Source organism: Taudactylus pleione, unplaced genomic scaffold, assembly GCF_031769625.1.
Source record: "Taudactylus pleione unplaced genomic scaffold, aTauple2 ptg000329l, whole genome shotgun sequence".
In the NCBI taxonomy this organism is placed as follows: Eukaryota; Metazoa; Chordata; class Amphibia; order Anura; family Myobatrachidae; genus Taudactylus; species Taudactylus pleione.
In genome coordinates, this window is record NW_028284730.1 from 948,301 (window position 1) to 967,688 (window position 19,388).

General features: G+C 46.0%; 1 protein-coding gene across 1 annotated transcript in view; it reads right to left on the reverse strand.

The window, feature by feature from the left end:
* Window positions 1–693: 693 nt before the first annotated feature.
* FAM178B (family with sequence similarity 178 member B) overlaps window positions 694–19,388 on the reverse strand; it is a 425,328-nt gene continuing 406,633 nt past the window's right edge. Inside the window, exon 20 of the mRNA XM_088443441.1 lies at window positions 694–813. Coding sequence (XP_088299567.1) covers window positions 730–813 — 84 coding nt within the window. The 3' untranslated portion in view covers window positions 694–729. The remainder of the gene's footprint in view (window positions 814–19,388) is intronic.

Genomic DNA, 19,388 nt, shown 5'->3' on the forward strand with positions numbered 1-19,388 from the left:
CACGCGGATACAGGTTAGTGGATTCTGCTATTCGCCACCTCACAGTGGCGAATAGTAACTGCATCAAATTCCGAAAATTGATAATTTTCGGAATTTGATGAATACCATAATTTCCACATCCCCATACTAATGTATGGGGAGTGTGGAAATTAACGCAGGGGAACTTAGCAAGGAGATATCTGTGATATCTCCTGTGTTAAGTCTGTTCATGAATACCAAAATAACGTTATTTAAGGAAAATGTCCTTAAAAACGTTATTTTAGTGTTGATGAATAGGCCCCTGTGTATGGGCACCTTTAGAGTTCGCTGCTAAATGTAAGCCAGGGCCTGCAAAGTGCCGGCCTACAAAAACATTCAAAGGTTGGGAGTGTGCACTTGCACATGCTCACAGATGGGAGCAAGGATAACTTTTGCCAAACCACCCCCCACCATCGCCGTCCTCTTGAATGGTTCGGAGAAACTTCCATTAGGCAATGTTACTAATGCCAGTAATTACAAAGCACCTCTCCAGTAATAAAGCATTAGACTATGTAAAATGTGACCTCTCTCATCAGCATTGTTACTGCAGCTGGAATATTTGCAGAAATGTCACAATGTGTTTATGAGAAAATACCACCTAAATGACAGAAGACGTCAGAGACACTTGGAGAATATTTATTTGTGTATATTGTGTAGAAAACAATATGCTGTCAATCTTCTTCTTGTGACTCATGAACCGGATCGCAATTATTATACAGTTTCGCCACCACCATCGTCTTCCCTTCGTGAGGCGTCTGTGACCATGCAGGGGCCCCACCAGCTGCTGTACCTCTGCTGGAAAACAAACAGGCTGAATAAGTTTGTTTTAGTTTTATCAAATTTATAATTTATTTATTTCATTGAGAACCGCACTGCAGCCAAGAAACGTATTACTGTGCAGTTTGATTGGTTAAAATTAGGGATGTGCAGGCTCGGTTCTACTCGGTTCCGTTCGGTTCTTTTTACCGGATCTTATTGGGTTTCAGCTGTCACGAGTTTTGGATAGCCAATAAGATTCGGTAAAAAGAACCGAACGGAACCGAGTAGAACCGAGCCTGCACATCCCTAGTTAAAATGCGACGTGCCAGCTCAACCCATTACTATACATATTACAGATGAGCAGAAAAGGGTTAAAGCTGGATCTGTGCTAATGTATATATATATATATATATATATATATATATATATATATATATATATATATATACGCATATACACATTACACACACACACACATCAGCCCAATGCTAGAGATGCATCAGATCCAAGCTTCCTTTCCCCAAAAGCACAACTCAGAATAGCACAGAGCTTTACATACACTCCTACAAGTCAGGGCAGTTATGTGTGATTGAATTGTCACTGCCCAGTTTCCGCCATGAAGCTCCCTATTTCACGGAAAGACATCTCCAGTCAAGTTCCGTCCAACTCAGAATAGGACAGATATATACGCAAATATGTGTAAAGTCGCTTCTGTGGATGCGCTATATGCAAAAACTCGTCATTTGCATCTGAACATAGGGCCCGATTCAGACCCGATCGCACGGCTGCGTTCACACGCAGCCTGCCGATGTTTGCATTCTGCACATGCGTATAAGACGCAGTGCGCGTGCTCGAACCGCCCACTGCGATCGGAAATCGTCCACAGCTAGCACGCAGAGCCTTCACACAGTGATTGACAGGACCTGACCATTTGAGGGTGGTGACAGGGGATGGTCAGAGAAACGGAGGCGTGTCTGTGCGTTTCAACGCCGTTACAGGGGCGTGCATAATTAAGCCCCATCGACGGTATACGCATCCTAACGTCTAGTTACACACATAAAGATTAGCAATGTCTGCGGTAGGGTCAGGTCAACCACAACTGTGCGTGTGGGTCCGATGGTTCTCAATGTTACTGATGTTTTCGCTGTCTTGCGAGGATGTAAGTAAAGGGAAGTAGGCGGCATTATGCAGTGTTGGGTGTCTACTTATTGTGCTGCGGTTACATTGCGTATGGGTTCATTAGCATATTTTCGCATCAGCTGGCTGTGTGCGAACGCAGCCTAGCGACCGGGTCTGAAACAGGCCCATAGATCCATCCTACTCAGAATCAGGCCCATAGATCCATCCTACTCAGAATCAGGCCCATAGATCCATCCTACTCAGAATCAGGCCCATAGATCCATCCTACTCAGAATCAGGCCCATAGATCCATCCTACTCAGAATCAGGCCCATAGATCCATCCTACTCAGAATCAGGCCCATAGATCCATCCTACTCAGAATCAGGCCCATAGATCCATCCTACTCAGAATCAGGCCAATAGATCCATCCTACTCAGAATCAGGCCCATAGATCCATCCTACTCAGAATCAGGCCCTAAATATGCAGAAAAATCTGCATTCACACTAAATATGCAGAAAAGGGCATATCTACACTAAGGGGCGAGTTCTGAATTGGGAGCAAAGCAAAGCGCATGTAACTCTTTACTTGGACAAACCATGTTGCAATGCAAGGGGTGCAAATACATTTTATTTTTTTGCATGCATGTAACTACTGGCTGCTATTGCATGTAGTCCACAAATGCTGAAAACGGGGCCATGGCTCGCGGGGACAGCATTTCCCACAAGGCCACACCCCGTGTTATGATGCCATTTCCCCTATTCAGGTGCGCGACAGAATCCCAATTATCATTACAAAGGAGTTGAGCGGTATGGGGGTATATTCACACTTTTTGTGCAAATTTAGTATGAATCTGTATTTTTATGTGGATTGAATATGTATCCTGTACATACTTATCTACTTTTCAGCTTTCTCCTCCTGGAGCCCATAGGAGAGAAGCAGCTGACTGGAGGTGGGGGCGGCACTATGCGACATTAGGCCCCGCCCCTACAGGGAATGCCAAGATTTGCAGGTCACTCGTGAGGGGGCGGGACCAACATGACATGATTTGCATAGAAACAGCTCTGCTCCCTCCCCAATTACACGCGGCATTATCTTCCCCATAGTGCCCACTACATTAGGAACTAAGCAAGATGCAGGAGGACTGCCTACTCTATGCGGGACACTGCCTGCAAATTCTGGTGTCTCCTGCAACTTCCGGGAGTGTAGGCAAGTATGATCCTGCAGAATCCGGCCTCACCGAATGTAGCATTGTACATGATCTAAAGATACACAACTTGTGTTGTTTAGCACTCACACACAGATACACACAGATTTAATTTCAAAGCAGTATCCAATTACAGTGGTGCTGTGAAATTATATGCATTATTACAAAATGATACAAATATTTCTTATATAGGGGGAGATTTAATAAAGCTTGGAGAGAGATAAAATTCTAAAGATTGTAAGCTTGCAAGCAGGGCCCTCTTACCTCTATGTCTGTCTGTTATTACCCTATTTTGTTCTATCAATGTTTCCAAATGTAAAGCGCAACGGAATATGCTGCGCTATATAAGAAACTGTTAATAAATAAATAAATAATAATAATAAATAGCACCAACCAATCAGCTCCTAACTGTCAATTTACATCCTGTGTTTGAAAAGTGACAGTTAGGAGCTGATTGGTTGGTGCTATTTATCTCCAATTTTATCTCTCTCCAAGCTTTATTAAATCTCCCCCATAAACAGTGAAACATGGAAAAGTTGTACATGTGGTATCACATACTTATATGCTATATGTAAAGGCTGCTTTTAACACATATACTGTATATTACTGAGGTGAAGGGAGCTACATTCAAATAGACTATGCTGATGAAAATACAGAATTGTACATTAGCCATGTAGCCAGGTATGGTGTGACTAGGGATACTGATTTAGGGTGCTAAAACTTTGTCTGTGAAATAATTTCAAACATATTTACAGCCAAGGCAAGGATACCAACAATGGACCCCAGGCATATTGCCACGTGTGTGACTCTGTTTCTCCTTTGCTATATTGGTGTTAGTCGGGACACCCAGGGGCCTATTCATCAACACTAAAATAAAGTTTTTAAGGACATTTTCCTTAAATAACGTTATTTTGGTATTCATGAACAGACTTAACACAGGACATATCACAGATATCTCCTTGCTAAGTTCCCCTGCGTTAATTTCCACACTCCCCATACATTAGTATGGGGATGTGGAAATTGTGGCATTCATCAAATTCCGAAAATTATCAATTTTCGGAATTTGATGCAGTTACTATTCGCCACTGTGAGGTGGCGAATAGCAGAATCGACTTACCTGTATCCGCGTGTGCAGGTCCCCCGACGAGTCCCTCCGGCGCTCTGCACCGTCCTCAGGCTCCGTCCTGCTGGTCTGTCATGTGTGCTCCCCAGCAGAGCACAAGAAAGTTTAGAATAAGAAAAATTTTTATTTTTTTTTCTAATCTGTCATGTGGTCTGCAGGGAAACCACATGACAGACCAGCAGGACGTAGCCGGAGGCTGCTGCGCGGACAGGTAAGTCGGGGGGGGGGGGGAGTTGAGCGGAGGGGGGTGTGGGGGGGGGGTACGAAGCTTAACGCATCTGTAGGCAGTGCTGCGCATGCGCTGGTTTTACAGATGTAACAGCGCATGCCCAGCACTGTTTCCAGACGCGATAAGGTAGTGTAGAGAGGGAAAAGTATCTATTTCCCGAAAAGCTGTCATCGCAAAAATGACAGCTTTTCGGAATAGATACTTATGGAGAGGTGGAATGATGAATTCCACCTATAATTAGCTAGAACTCCATGAGAGTTCTAAAGCTAATTATCTCCAGAGAATTTTAATGTTTAATGAATAGGCCCCCCAGTCTGTATAGTTCTCCCTTTCCTACCAGTGCTGTGGATTAAGCAGTGGTCTGTAAAGTTCTCCCTTTCCTACCAGTGCTGTGGATTAAGCAGTGATCTGTATAGTTCTCCCTTTCCTACCAGTGCTGTGGATTAAGCAGTGGTCAGCAATAGAAATATTTATGATCTGTGCCATTCTCTTACAGTACTTTGTATAGAAAACACATTCAGCAGTGAGATGTGGCTCAGGATTTAGAACAGTGAGTATATGCTTTTGGCAGTTCTAACTCCTACCAACACTGTGCAATGCTCAGGCACCAGGCTTAGAGAAGTGAAACGGGTTGGTGCCAGTCCAATTGTAGCTCTTGCCAATACAGGTTACACCAGTATTCAGGGTTTACAGCAGTGAGACAGACTTGTGTTCTATGGTGAAAGAAAAGTGACTTGCTAAAACTACGTAAGTTTCCTGTTAATGACTTACACATCCACTGTAGCCTTAACAGTTATCTACCAAAACCTGAATGTCCAGACAGGTGACAACCCTAGTTTCAAGTGACAGTACGAAGGGCAGCAAATGCAATTACTGAGCAAAACTAATAAGGTCCCTTTATATTACTCTGCATATAGCAGCAGCAGAAAATCTGGGGGGGGGTTGCTGAAAATTGGGGGTCTATTTATCAATAATTGCGATATTGGCTCAAATATTTTCGTCCAATATCGTCGGAATAATTATAATCTCTCTGTCGGCTTACCATACTATACCTTTATACCGGGACACTCATAAATTACACAGGTTCTGTGGCTGATAAAACCAGGTGAAATGCAGGCTTGAAGTCAAACAGCCCCAGAATCTGTGTAATTCTATCACATAGACACAAATCTCCCTGTAATTTAATGGTCCAGTTGCACAGCAAAAACACAACGAAGTATATGTTTACATCAGTGGTTCCCAAACTCAGGAGCTCAAGGCACCCTAACAGTCCAGGATTTAAGGATATCCATGCTTGAGCACAGGGTGGCTTAATTAGTACCTCAGTCAATTTGATTTAACCATCTATTCTCAAGCATAGATATCTTTAAAACCTGGACTGGTTAGCAGCATACACACTAGACGATGTGTGTATGCAGCGATATCGTCAGCGGTGGGACCCGGCAGGGGTGCCGACATCGGTAATTGTATACACACCGAAGTCAGCCATTACGAACTAAGGCGAGGGGGGAGCGTGGCCATGCTGTATTCGGCAGCATGGCATCGTTAACAATATCCCCTGTTTGAGCTGCATGTACAGCCGACGTAGGATATTGTTAACGTCCCACGGGAGCACACATCGTTCGTCGTTCTGTGCATACACTCTCTGGGCAATATGAACGATATATCGTTATGTTCAGTTTTATCGTCTAGTGTGTATGCAGCATTAGGGTGCTTTGAGGCCCGAGTTTGGGAACAACTGGGTTACATAGACATAGACAAAAAGAAAGCACTCACATGTGAGTTGATGAGAACTTACCTTAAATATAGTGAAGGCTCAGCAGCAACGTTCATTTCCACATGATTTAAGTTAAACTTTGCCTGCCAAATAGACCCCTTAATATTAAAATATTGCCAGAGCTGTACTGGCTGTAAGCAACAAGACTTCACTTACTGCTTTGCCAGACCAGACATGGCTTTCAGATCCACTTTGTGGAAAAAAAATAATAATAAAATATATATATATCTATATAACACACCCCTACATTTGTTTTGCTGTGAAAAATTTATAATTTGCTACATATCTGGTAATTACTAAAAATCTATATTGCAGGGCTAACAATGCTATTTAGGTTTTTCTTTTAACTCTTTCTATTACCTCATATGCTTTTGCATAGGATACGACACACAGGCATTGTAATTATCTGTCATGGGCGAAGTGCTCAGCAGTAAGTGTCAGATTGTCAGAAGGCACTGCAGCTCAGAGTGCTCCGCAGAGAGACTACCCTGCCAGAGAATGGGTTACATGCCAGGGACCACCTGCTACGCACACTGACAACCTCAACACCAGAAAGACATGATATAAAGGATCTGCTAAGTGAGAGCAAAACAAATGAATGGAAATGGCCTAATTAGCTTTATTAATTAAACAGCAAGCATGTCTACAGGGATCATTAGTGCGCTAGCTGACAGACTGCTTAGTTCTAAACTCTGGCTTTCATGTATAGAAGACTATCTGTTATGTGGGTGATGGGATGGACCCCATGACAACCTACCAGTCACAGAAAGGTATGTTTACTAATTAATCTCACATTAAATGTGTGAAATGCCTCCCAATACCACTGATGTGGTTTATCTTTCCAGAGTAGCTCATACAGAGGGAATGTCATCCAGTAGACAATGTAGTTGGCAGCGTTTTTCACATGCAGTGAATTAAACATTCAACTAATTAGTTTGTTGAATGTTACATTTAGTGCTTGAGCTCATTTAGGGGTCTATGTACTAATAATCATGGAACTGCTGCGATTATTATCTATCCATATCGCAGGAGATATTTTCATTTTTAATGAAAATAACCCCGCTGTGTACAAAGGGGAACTCGCAGGGACAGAGGTTGCGGTAACTCCTGTCTCTGTGAGTTATATCCCCAGCAAATTGTAGAAGCCTTTCACGTTTGTGAAAGACTTCTCTGGGGGAAGCTGACACTTCACATGTGCACAGTATCAGCTTCCGAAGCCAGCTGGGGGCTGCGAGAGAGAGATTATCAATCAAACTACCGGGGCATAGGAGTCAGATTGTAGTCCCTATCAATAATAATGGGGACTGCGATCTGAAGTGCTAATTAACACTTTGCCGGAGATTTCTGTGAAATCTCCTGCATTGTGCTATTGTACGGTCCCAATACGCTGACATATGAATAAATACAAAGTATGATATGATATAAAGAGAGTTTTAAAATAAAGTAAAATTACTTACAAGTTAATTATATTTTGAAAAGTTGGAGTAACAGGCAACATCAGGTTGCTGTATAAGTGGTCATGCAGTATAATTCTCATCATTGATATTATACTAGAGACCTATTTATCAAAAACTCTGGAGAAATGTCCATTTTTACTGGAAAAGGGGTAATTTTAAGATCAAGACTATTTAATAAACCCCCAACGCCAGAGAAGTTACTGATTTCTTCAACGCTTACATAATTGACAGATACCTTCATCCCCTTATGGGGCCCATTTATTAAGGATCGCATTTTGCAATGCGATCAGGGCATGCAGTATCGTCCATGATCGCATTGCAAAATGCGATCATACTGGCCGAATGTATGACCCGGCACATGCAGGGAGACGGGCTCCGAAAAGAGCCTGTCCCTGCGATGTGGCCGGAGCGCATTCCGGGCTAATGCGCGTGCGCAGTCCCGAGGACTGCACATGAGCGGCGCCCATTGCCGGCAGAGGGATCTGGAAGATCCCTCCGCTGGCTGAAATGCGGTGAGTGCCCATAGGACACAGCGGCTAACGCTATCTTCAGATGGCGTTAGCTGCTGGGGTCAATATCGGGAATGCTTCGCATTCCCGATATTGATACATTTGGCAGCATCGCATCCCCCATAGAAACCTATGGGGGAGGCGGCTGCCGGCGGCAATGGAGGGATCGCAGCAGGTATCGGAGATACCTGCCGCGGTCCCTCCTTCATACATTCGGGGGATACTTAGTATTTGAGGTTTACCTCAAATGCACGTTGATAAATGGGGATGGCAAAACGACCCAACTTTTCCCCTGGTGGCCAGTGCGCTACAATTTCCTGTTGGTAAATCTCCGACAACAGTGAGCATTACCATTAGTGAATGCGCAATCAGGAAGTGAAGTCCTTAGCTGCTGCGATTAGCTAGTGGTGAAGACGCTTTCAGAATACTGTTCGGAGGTGCTGTCCTGGCAAGCGAGCATTGTTAAATACATATAATAAATCGGAGCTAATCAATGAGAAATTAATTGTTATTATTAGACTAAATAATAAAGAGGCCTCCTTATTATCCCCCTCACCCCTCCTTATCATTGTGTCCTCTGCAGACTAGTTACTTAGCATGAATAAAAAAGAGGGCTATGACCATCTAATGTCCATTTAATAATACATAAACTAATGTACATTCATTTTATACTTGTCAGGGAGTTTTAGCTGTGATTGATTGTCCTCTATAATGTACAAGTGCAGTGCACCTATATACTGTATGTATTATTGCTCTTGTGCAGATGGTTCCGCTTATCTGCACAGCTGTATAGGGCATAAATGTACCGAATACTTTCTTTCATGTGACAGGAGTTTCCGGCATCTTGGCTAGCCCGTCCTGTGCCCAACCCCAGCATTCTAGTGCGGAGGCATCTCTAAGCACTGCCTATCAGGGATGAAAGGGAAATGTCTTGTGGTTCTCAGTTACAGACATTTTATTACATTGCTTGCAGTACTATAACTACAGTATAAAATGCTTTTTTTTAATATCTGCAAACAGTAAAATAGCATAAAAGCACGCATTCTCCTGCCACGTAGATCTACATGGTAATGGAAAGTATCTCCTTGTTTTATGCAGCTATGGTGCACTGGGTTCTATTTAACAAAGTATTTCAGCTCTTAAGACATGTGCAAATGAAAGGATCACAGCTATGTAGGAAAGGGTTAACGGAGATTATAATGAAATTATTTTCTCTATTAATGCCCAACTCCTACAACATCACATTGTAGAGAGCAGGCCATTGCTTTCTACAGCACTTAACGTTTTCTGTTATGCAGCAAGCAATAAAATCCTTAAAACCTTACCTTATATAACACCACCTGAATGTGGCGTTATATACACACACACATATGTCACACATCTATTACACACACACACACGTACACACACTTACCATGCTGCAGGTTGGATACGGGGACCAGGTACCATGTCAATAAACCCTGCCCCCTTGCTGCAAAATACGGGTCAATTGGGAGGCGGCAGAGTCAAACGATGCAAATCTAATTCTATTGCATCATATTGGCTCCGCCTCCTCCCCATTGATTTGCGAATTGTGGCACTTTGCTGCGAGGGGGTGGGGCTTAATAACAGTGGTGCTTGCTTTCCCATGCCAAGGGGGGGGTTTCTGGGTACTCAGAATCCCCCCCCTGCGTTTGCTACTGCCCCTTAGTGCCTATCCATATCCTCCCCCCTAGTGCCTAAACTTAACCCAGAGATGCTGACATTCTGGCTGCCCTTCCGGGTGGGGCCAGCCAGATCGGCAAAATCGGGGGGTGTGGCCCCGCCCCCGCTACACAATGCTGATAATCCCGTCATTGTGAAGCAGGGGGCGGAACCAAAATGAGGCACTTCGACGTGATCGTGTCACAGGCCCCCCCCTGCTGCCAGGGATTCTCATGTAATTGCGGGGGGGGGGGGGGGGCAGGAGGGGTTGGCAGCTGCTGGGAGGCTCCCGACCAAATCGGGAGGGTAGGCAGGTATGACTTAATCCTCCCCCTTATTGCCTAACCCTCCCCCTTAGTGCCTATCCCTAACCCTCCCCCTAGTGCCTATCCTTAACCCTCCCCCTAGTGCCTAACCCTTACCCTCCCCCTAGTGCCTATCCTTAACCCTCCCCCTTGTGCCTTACCCTCCCCCTTGTGCCTTACCCTCCCCCTAGTGCATAACCCTCCCCCTAGTGCCTTACCCTCCCCCTAGTGCCTAACCCTCCCCCTTAGTGCCTAACCCCCTCCTTAGTGCCTAACCCTAACCCTCCCCCTAGTGCCTATCCTTAACCCTCCCCCTAGTGCCTAACCCTAACCCTCCCCCTAGTGCCTATTCTTAACCCTCCCCCTAGTGCCTTACCCTCCCCCTAGTGCATAACCCTCCCCCTTAGTGCCTAACCCTAAACCTCCCCCTTAGTGCCTATCCCTAACCCTCCCCCTAGTGCCTATCCTTAACCCTCCCCCTAGTGCCTAACCCTCCTAGTGCCTAACCCTAACCCTCCCCCTAGTGCCTATCCTTAACCCTCCCCCTTAGTGCCTAACCCTCCCCCTTAGTGCCTATCCCTAACCCTCCCCCTAGTGCCTATCCTTAACCCTCCCCCTAGTGCCTAACCCTCCACCTAGTGCCTATCCTTAACCCTCCCCCTAGTGCTAACCCTCCACCTAGTGCCTAACCCTAACCCTCCCTCTAGTGCCTATCCTTAACCCACCCCCTAGTGCCTTACCCTCCCCCTAGTGATTAACCCTCCCCCTTAGTGCCCAACCTTAACCCTGCCCCTTAGTGCCTAACCCTCCCCCTAGTGCCTATCCTTAACCCTCCCCCTGGTGCCTATCCCTAACCCTGCCCCTTAGTGCCTAACCCTAACCCTAGCGTATTAACGCAACCGCTGTCCCTGAGAGGATTTCTGCTGCATAGCAGAGAGAGGTACAGTAGGTCAAAATTACTAATAATTGCGTCAATATTTGAACAAAAATATTTGAGCCAATATTTCGATTTATTGTTAAACAGATTCCAATATCCCATATACAATGGGAAAACCTAATGTTAGCTGAATAACAGGAAGCCTATAGTTACAGTAAAATGAGGGACATTACTTAACCAGTGTTTAAATGAATGAGAATGTGTCCAAAGCATCACTAGTAAATAAATCATACTTCATCTTCTGCATTTTGATGGAAAAGTCATTGCAGCATGTTAGAGCTGGCGTCAGCAGGGTCACATGTCAAAGTGTTAGCAACACAATGGCCTTATGGGTTCATGAGAAAGTACAGCACACTTGTAACTGCGTACTATGAGCTCTAGGACTAGGCTTGGCAGGGAGTCAGAACCATACTAGATTAACCCTGTTCCCAGAAATCTTTTAGCAGGAAGCATGGAAACAAGAGGGGGGGGGGGGGGGAGGCGGAATGGTGAAATATATGTGGAGCGTTGCAGTAGTATGTTATGGATATACCTTCATAATCTTATACAATCAGTTAGTAAACACATACTCACAATATATAGTCCTCAAGGATAATTGGTTACAGGTGGTGCGACGTATCTTGCCATCACATTGTGCCATCGCTGGGTGGACACATTGGGGGGAATTCAATTGAACGCGCTATTGAATAGTGACGGGAGGGAATCCCGAAACTATTCAATACACTGCGCTGTGTGGTCGGAGAATTGCTGGTTAATGCGCCTATCGCGCCTTAACAAGGGTGTTAAAGCACGTTAACCGGCATTCTCTGACCAAAGTGCCGGGCGCGCGGCTGTTAGCCCAGCGCTATGCAGAAAAACTGCTGCGCACCCGGCACTTTGGTCGGATCTCTCCTCGCATCCCCAGGGGGGTGCGAGAAGAAATCCTTAGCGCGCCCAAACAGCGCAGTGTATTGAATAGCTTCGGGAGTCCCTCCCGTCGCTAGTCAATAGCGCGTTCAATTGAATTCCCCCCATTGTGTATTAGAGTGTAAGTGTTACCTGCGCATGTGGAGGCATTTTATGGACCATATTCAGCCTCTCACTTTAGCAGGACCTAGCGACATCATAGGGACATGAACAGGAACAGAAGTATCCTCTATACCAGTGATTCCCAAACTGTGCACCACGGCACCCTGGGGTGCCTCGGGACACTTGCAGGGGTGCCCCAGGTTGGTGGTCCAGCACCAAATCAAATGATTTATGGTCAATGTAATGTAAATATGAGCACAAACAGAAGCACCTACTTGTCACCTACTACATAACTGAGCCTAAGGATGACAGGTCAGCACCATTTACTGCACTGTATCACTTCACTACATTTTTTTCTGAATTTCCCAATAACAAACTTTTGGCTTAGGGTGCCGTGAAAACAATGCTGGTACTCTAGGGCACCGTGATTCAAAAAAGTTTGTGAACCTCTGCTCTATACACTGACAATCCTTGTTAAATAAGTCTTGCAGCACGTTTTTAAGGGGAGATTCGATTAATTAGGAGTTTCCTCGCATCTCCAGGGGGTACTACCAAAAATGAGGAGTGTTAAGACTAGGGGTGAGCAGGTTCGGATTTCTGAAATCCGAACCCCCCCGAGCCCCCCCGATCCGAGGCAGATCCGAGTCAGGCTCGACTTTTCCCGCCTGACTCGGATCTGAAATCGAGGCAAAACGTCATCATCCCGCCTTCCGAGTCTCGCGGGTTTTGGATCCTATATAAGGTACCCGCGTCGGCGCCATTTTCTCACTCGGCTGTGGACAGTGAAGAGGGAGGGTGGGAGTTAGGGCTGTGTAGTGTAGTGTAGTGTAGTGCTGCTGTTGTCCACTACTTCAAAGTCCATAGGGGCTGGCTGTGTTGTGCTGTGCTGCTGTTGTTAATAGGGGCTGTGTCCACTACTTCAAAGTCCATAGGGGCTGGCTGGACTGTGTTGTGCAGTCAGTTCTCCATAGGGGCTGTGTCCACTCCAAAGTCCTGTGCAGTGTCCCAGTCCTAAAGGGGTGCTGTAGTGTTGTCCAGGGGGTGCTCTGTCCATCAGGGGTGCTCCCCCCAAGTGCTAAAAAAATAATATATTTTCTGTGTTTGTGAATTGTGTGCGCAGTAGCCGCACATGCATCAACAAAGTAGTGCCAGGCGTGCGCCTGTGTCATAAGTAAAGGGCCGGCTGGCTTGACCGTTAAGGGTGCTGTAACCCCCGAAAGTACACTCCAGTCCAAACCAAAAAAAAAATTATTTTCTGTGTTTGTGAATTGTGTGCGCAGTAGCCGCACGTGCATCAACAAAGTAGTGCCAAGCGTGCGCCTGTGTCATAAGTAAAGGGCCGGCTGGCTTGACCGTTAAAGGGTGCTGTAACCCCCAAAGTACACTCCAGTCCAAACCAAAAAAAAAATTATTTTCTGTGTTTGTGAATTGTGTGCGCAGTAGCCGCACGTGCATCAACAAAGTAGTGCCAAGCGTGCGCCTGTGTCATAAGTAAAGGGCCGGCTGGCTTGACCGTTAAAGGGTGCTGTAACCCCCAAAGTACACTCCAGTCCAAACCAAAAAAAAAATTATTTTCTGTGTTTGTGAATTGTGTGCGCAGTAGCCGCACGTGCATCAACAAAGTAGTGCCAAGCGTGCGCCTGTGTCATAAGTAAAGGGCCGGCTGGCTTGACCGTTAAAGGGTGCTGTAACCCCCGAAAGTACACTCCAGTCCAAACCAAAAAAAAAATAATTTTCTGTGTTTGTGAATTGTGTGCGCAGTAGCCGCACGTGCATCAACAAAGTAGTGCCAAGCGTGCGCCTGTGTCATAAGTAAAGGGCCGGCTGGCTTGACCGTTAAGGGTGCTGTAACCCCCGAAAGTACACTCCAGTCCAAACCAAAAAAAAAATTATTTTCTGTGTTTGTGAATTGTGTGCGCAGTAGCCGCACGTGCATCAACAAAGTAGTGCCAAGCGTGCGCCTGTGTCATAAGTAAAGGGCCGGCTGGCTTGACCGTTAAGGGTGCTGTAACCCCCGAAAGTACACTCCAGTCCAAACCAAAAAAAAAATTATTTTCTGTGTTTGTGAATTGTGTGCGCAGTAGCCGCACGTGCATCAACAAAGTAGTGCCAAGCGTGCACCTGTGTCATAAGTAAAGGGCCGGCTGGCTTGACCATTAAGGGTGCTGTAACCCCCGAAAGTACACTCCAGTCCAAACCCAAAAAAAAATTATTTTCTGTGTTTGTGAATTGTGTGCGCAGTAGCCGCACGTGCATCAACAAAGTAGTGCCAAGCGTGCGCCTGTGTCATAAGTAAAGGGCCGGCTGGCTTGACCGTTAAGGGTGCTGTAACCCCCGAAAGTACACTCCAGTCCAAACCAAAAAAAAAATTATTTTCTGTGTTTAGCCGCACGTATATATCAAATCGATATAACATAAATGGAGGACCAAACTTTCTCCGATAAAAATAAAATAGAGAAAGATCAAGAACCACTTCCTCCTAGTGCTGAAGCTGCTGCCACTAGTCATGACATAGACGATAACATGCCATCAACGTCGTCTGCCAAGGCCGATGCCCAATGTCATAGTAGAGGGCACATACAATCCCAAATGGCAAAGTTCAGGAAAATGACCTTGAATAAGACATTTAAATCAGCTGAAGAGAAACGTAAACTTGCCAATATGCCATTTACGACACGGAGTGGCAAGGAACGGCTAAGGTCGATCCCTAGTATGTTCATGACTAGTGGTTCAGCTTCACATGACGATGGAAGCCCTCCTCCCACTAAAAAAATCAAAAGAGTTAAGCTGGCAAAAGCACAGCGAAGAACTGTGCTTTCTAAGAAGATATCACAAATCCCCAAGGAGAGTCCAAGTGTGGTGGTGGTTGCGATGCCTGACCTTCCCAGCACTGGACGGGAAGAGGTGGCTCTTTCCACCATTTGCACGCCCCCTGCAAGTGCTGAAAGGAGCACCCACAGTCCACTTGCTGATATGCAAATTGAAGATGTCACTGTTGAAGTACAACAGGATGAGGATACTGGTGTAGCTGGCGCTGAGGAGGAAGTTGGCGAGGAGGATTCTGATGGTGATGTGGTTTGTTTAAATCAGGCTCCGGGGGAGACAGTTGTTGTCCGTGGGATGAAAAAGCCCATCATGGTCATGCCTGGGCAGAAGACCAAACATTCCACCTCTTTGGTCTGGCAATATTTCTATCCAAATCCGGACAACAACTGTCTTGCCATATGTACCATATGTAAAGGTGAAATAAGTAGGGGTAGGGACGTCAACCACCTAGGAACATCCTCCCTTATACGGCACCTGCAGTGCGTTCATAAAAAGTTACTGTCAAGTTCAGAAACTTTGGCTAAGACCGTAAGCAGTCCAGGGACACCTAAATCCCGTTGTCCTGTTGTATCCAAGCGCCTGCAAACCACACCGTCAACTCCCTCCTCGTCAATTTCCTCCTTAGTCAGGATCGGAAGTAGTCCTGCAGGCCATGTCACTGGCATGACTGACTCTCCTATCCGGGATTCCTCTGGAGGATCCTGCATTGCTACGCCTACTGCTGCCGCTGCTGCTGTTGCTGCTGCTGGGAGTCGTTCATCATCCCAGAGAGGAAGTAGGAACACCACTACTTTTACTAAACAATTGACCCTCCAACAGTCCTTAGCGAGGAGGATGAAGTACGACAGCAGTCATCCTGAAGCAAAACGTATAACTGAGGCCTTGACTGCTATGTTGGTGTTAGACGTGCGTCCGGTATCCGCCATTAGTGCAGTGGGATTTAGACAATTGATGGAGGTAGTGTGTCCCCGGTTCCAAATCCCGTCTAGATTCCACTTCACTAGGCAGGCGATACCGAGACTGTACAGAAACGTCAGAAAAAGTGTCCTCAGTGTCCTGAAAAATGCCGTTGTACACAATGTCCACTTAACCACGGACATGTGGACAAGTGGAACAGGGCAGACTAAGGACTATATGACTGTGACAGCCCACTGGGTAGATGTATCACCTTACGCAGCAACAGCAGCAGCGTCACCAGTAGCAGCATCTCAGAAACGCCAGCTCGTTACAAGGCAGGCTACGCTGTGTATCACCGGTTTCAGTAAGAGGCACACCGCCGACAACCTCTTAGAGAAACTGAGGGAAATCATCGCCCAGTGGCTTACCCCACTTAGACTCTCCTGGGGATTTGTGATATCTGACAACGCCACCAATATTGTGCGGGCATTACATCTGGGCAAATTCCAGCACGTCCCATGTTTTGCTCACACAATAAACATGGTGGTGCAGAATTTTCTGAAAAGCGACAGGGGCGTGCAGGAGACGCTTTGGGTGGCCCGAAAAATTTCTGGCCACTTTCGCCATTCAGCGACTGCGTGCCGAAGACTGGAGCGCCAGCAAACACTCTTGAACCTGCCCCGCCATCACCTGAAGCAAGAGGTTGTGACGCGGTGGAACAACCCTCTATATGCTTCAGAGGATGGAGGAGCAGCAAAAGGCCATACAAGCCTATACATCCACCTATGACATAGGCAAAGGAGGGGGTATGCACCTGACTCAAGCGCAGTGGAGAATGATTTCCGTGTTGTGCAAGGTTCTCCAGCCCTTCGAACTTGCCACACGTGAAGTCAGTTCAGACACAGCCAGCTTGAGTCAGGTCATTCCCCTCATCAGGCTTTTGCAGAAGCAGCTGGAGAAAGTGAAGGAGGAGCTAAGACGGAGCGATTCCGCTCGGCATGTGGGACTTGTGGATGAAGCCCTTCATTCGCTTTGCCAGGATTCCAGGGTGGTCAATCTGTTGAAATCAGACCACTACATTTTGGCCACCGTGCTTGATCCTAGGTTTAAAGCCTATGTGGTGTCTCTCTTTCCGGCCGACACAAGCCTGCAGAGGTGCAAAGACCTGCTGGTGAACACACTGTCAGCTGAAGCGGAACGTGACACGTCAACGGCTCCTTCTTCATTTTTGTCCCGCAACTGGGGCTGCCAGGAAAAAACTTAGGTATCCTAAGCAACCCGCTGGCGGTGATGCAGGGCAGGCAGGACCAAGTTTGGACATCTGGTCCGGACTGAAGGACCTGGCAACAATTTCTGACATGTCTACTGTCACTGCATATGATACTGTCACCATTGACAGAATGGTGGAGGATTACATCGGTGACAGCATCCAAGTAGGCATGTCAGACAGTCCATACCTGTACTGGCAGGAAAAAGAGGCAATTTGGAGGCCCCTGTACAAGCTGGCTCTATTTTACCTGAGTTGCCCCCCCTCCAGTGTGTACTCCGAAAGAGTGTTTAGTGCAGCCGGGAACCTTGTCAGCGAAAGGCGTAGGAGGTTGCTTCCACAGAATGTGGAGAAGATGATGTTCATCAAAATGAATTATCAGCTCTTCCAGGGAGACCAGCCTCCAGAAGGTACAGAGGGACCTGTGGTGGTGGATTCAAGTGGGGACGAGTTAATACTTTGTGAGGATGAGGATGTACACACTGAAGAGGGTGAGGAATCGGTGGATGAGGAGGATGAGGATGACATCTTGCCTCCGTAGAGCCAGTTTGTGCAGGGACACATTAATTGCCAGCTTGTTTTGTGGGGGCCCAAACGAACCAATCATTTCAGCCACAGTTGTGTGGCAGACCCTGGCGCTGAAATGATTGATTTGTTAAAGTGTGCATGTCCTGTTTATACAACATAAGGGTGGGTGGGAGGGCCCAAGGACAATTCCATCTTGCACTTCTTTTTTTTCTTTGCATTATGTACAGTTTGGGGCCTAGTTTTTCTAACTGCCATCCTGTCTGCCACTGCAGTGTCACTCCTAGATGGGTCACGTGTTTGTGCCGCCCACTCGTGTCGCTTAGCATAGTCATCCAGCTACCTCGGTGCAACCTTTTGGACATAAAAACACTATTGTGAGGTGTGAGGTGTTCAGAATAGACTGGAAATGAGTGGAAATTAAGGTTATTGAGGTTAATAATAGCATAGGAGCAGAGAAACCAACAAATTCTGTGATTTTAGCTGTTTTTATGCTTTTTTTAAAAAAAATACAGATCCAAAACACAAAACCCAGAACCCAAAACACGGAAGGGTGGTTTTGGCAAAACCAATCCAGATCCAAAACACGAAGAAAGATCCAGATCCAAAACCAAAACACGAAAAGTGGCCGGTGCACACCCCTAGTTAAGACCTATTCCAGGTGCGATGCTCATCATGGAAATATTTAATGATGTTAGTACTTTAGCTGCACATTAATGTATTATACCCTGTAATATAAACCACGGGAGAGATCCAGTTGTGAACCATCCATAATAAATGCAGAGCTGCACAGCTTCTTTATCTGCACAAGCTCACCCAATTGTTTATAAGGTGCACATCTGAATCCGGCCTCTGGGACTCTGGGCTGAGCTGTACAGGTTTGTGGATGCACATGGTGAATACACGTAAAATGACTCCATTCAGTCCAACATACCTATATTTAAAAGTATATAATTATTACATATGCTGCATGTTAAATGCTTTTACGAACTGTCCCACGTCTTGCAATGATGAAATTCCCATTCTTGTGCAATAGTAAAGGGACATTATGAAGCTCGGTTGTATGCAATAGACTGAGAATGCAACTCCTAAAGTACAGGTTATGCAGTTATTGGTGTAAACTATTTTCTTTAAGCCTCATTTTGTAGAAGATAACTGAGTACGATGGTTAATGATTAGGACGCTGAATTTTCTGTTCAGACCTTGCCTGGCAACCAGTTCTCAGGGCAGATAAATTGTCCTTGGGAGATAACTTTTCTAGTCTCTAGGAGGTTTTAGTTATGAGTCACTGTGGAGATGAGAACACAAGTATTTGAATATCGGCCTCTTTTACTGGCCTATTTATTAGCAGTGTCCATTTTGTGACAAGTATGATTTTTTTTTTAAATCTTATCACAGCAATAAACATTCATTTAGAAGTACTGTAAAAGTCAGGGGCTGGCTGGCAACTTTTAGCCTGGGGGGCAAATGCATGCAGGTGGCCCTGGCAGAGGAGTAGCGTGTAGCCAGGGTGCCCGGAGCACGTGTGTGCTTAGGCGTCCCCCCCCCCATTCAAGTGTTCCAGGGAGGAGGCGGGTACATATGACATTAATGTAAAGTAAAAATAAAGATATGGGGCAGCCCCCTGTAGTGGTGCCCATATGCAGTACCCCCTGTGCCCCAGGAGAGGACCCCCTTATACAGGCCACTAGTAGTGATCCTCCTATTCAGTGCCCCTTATACAGTGCCCCCAGTAGTGGTCCC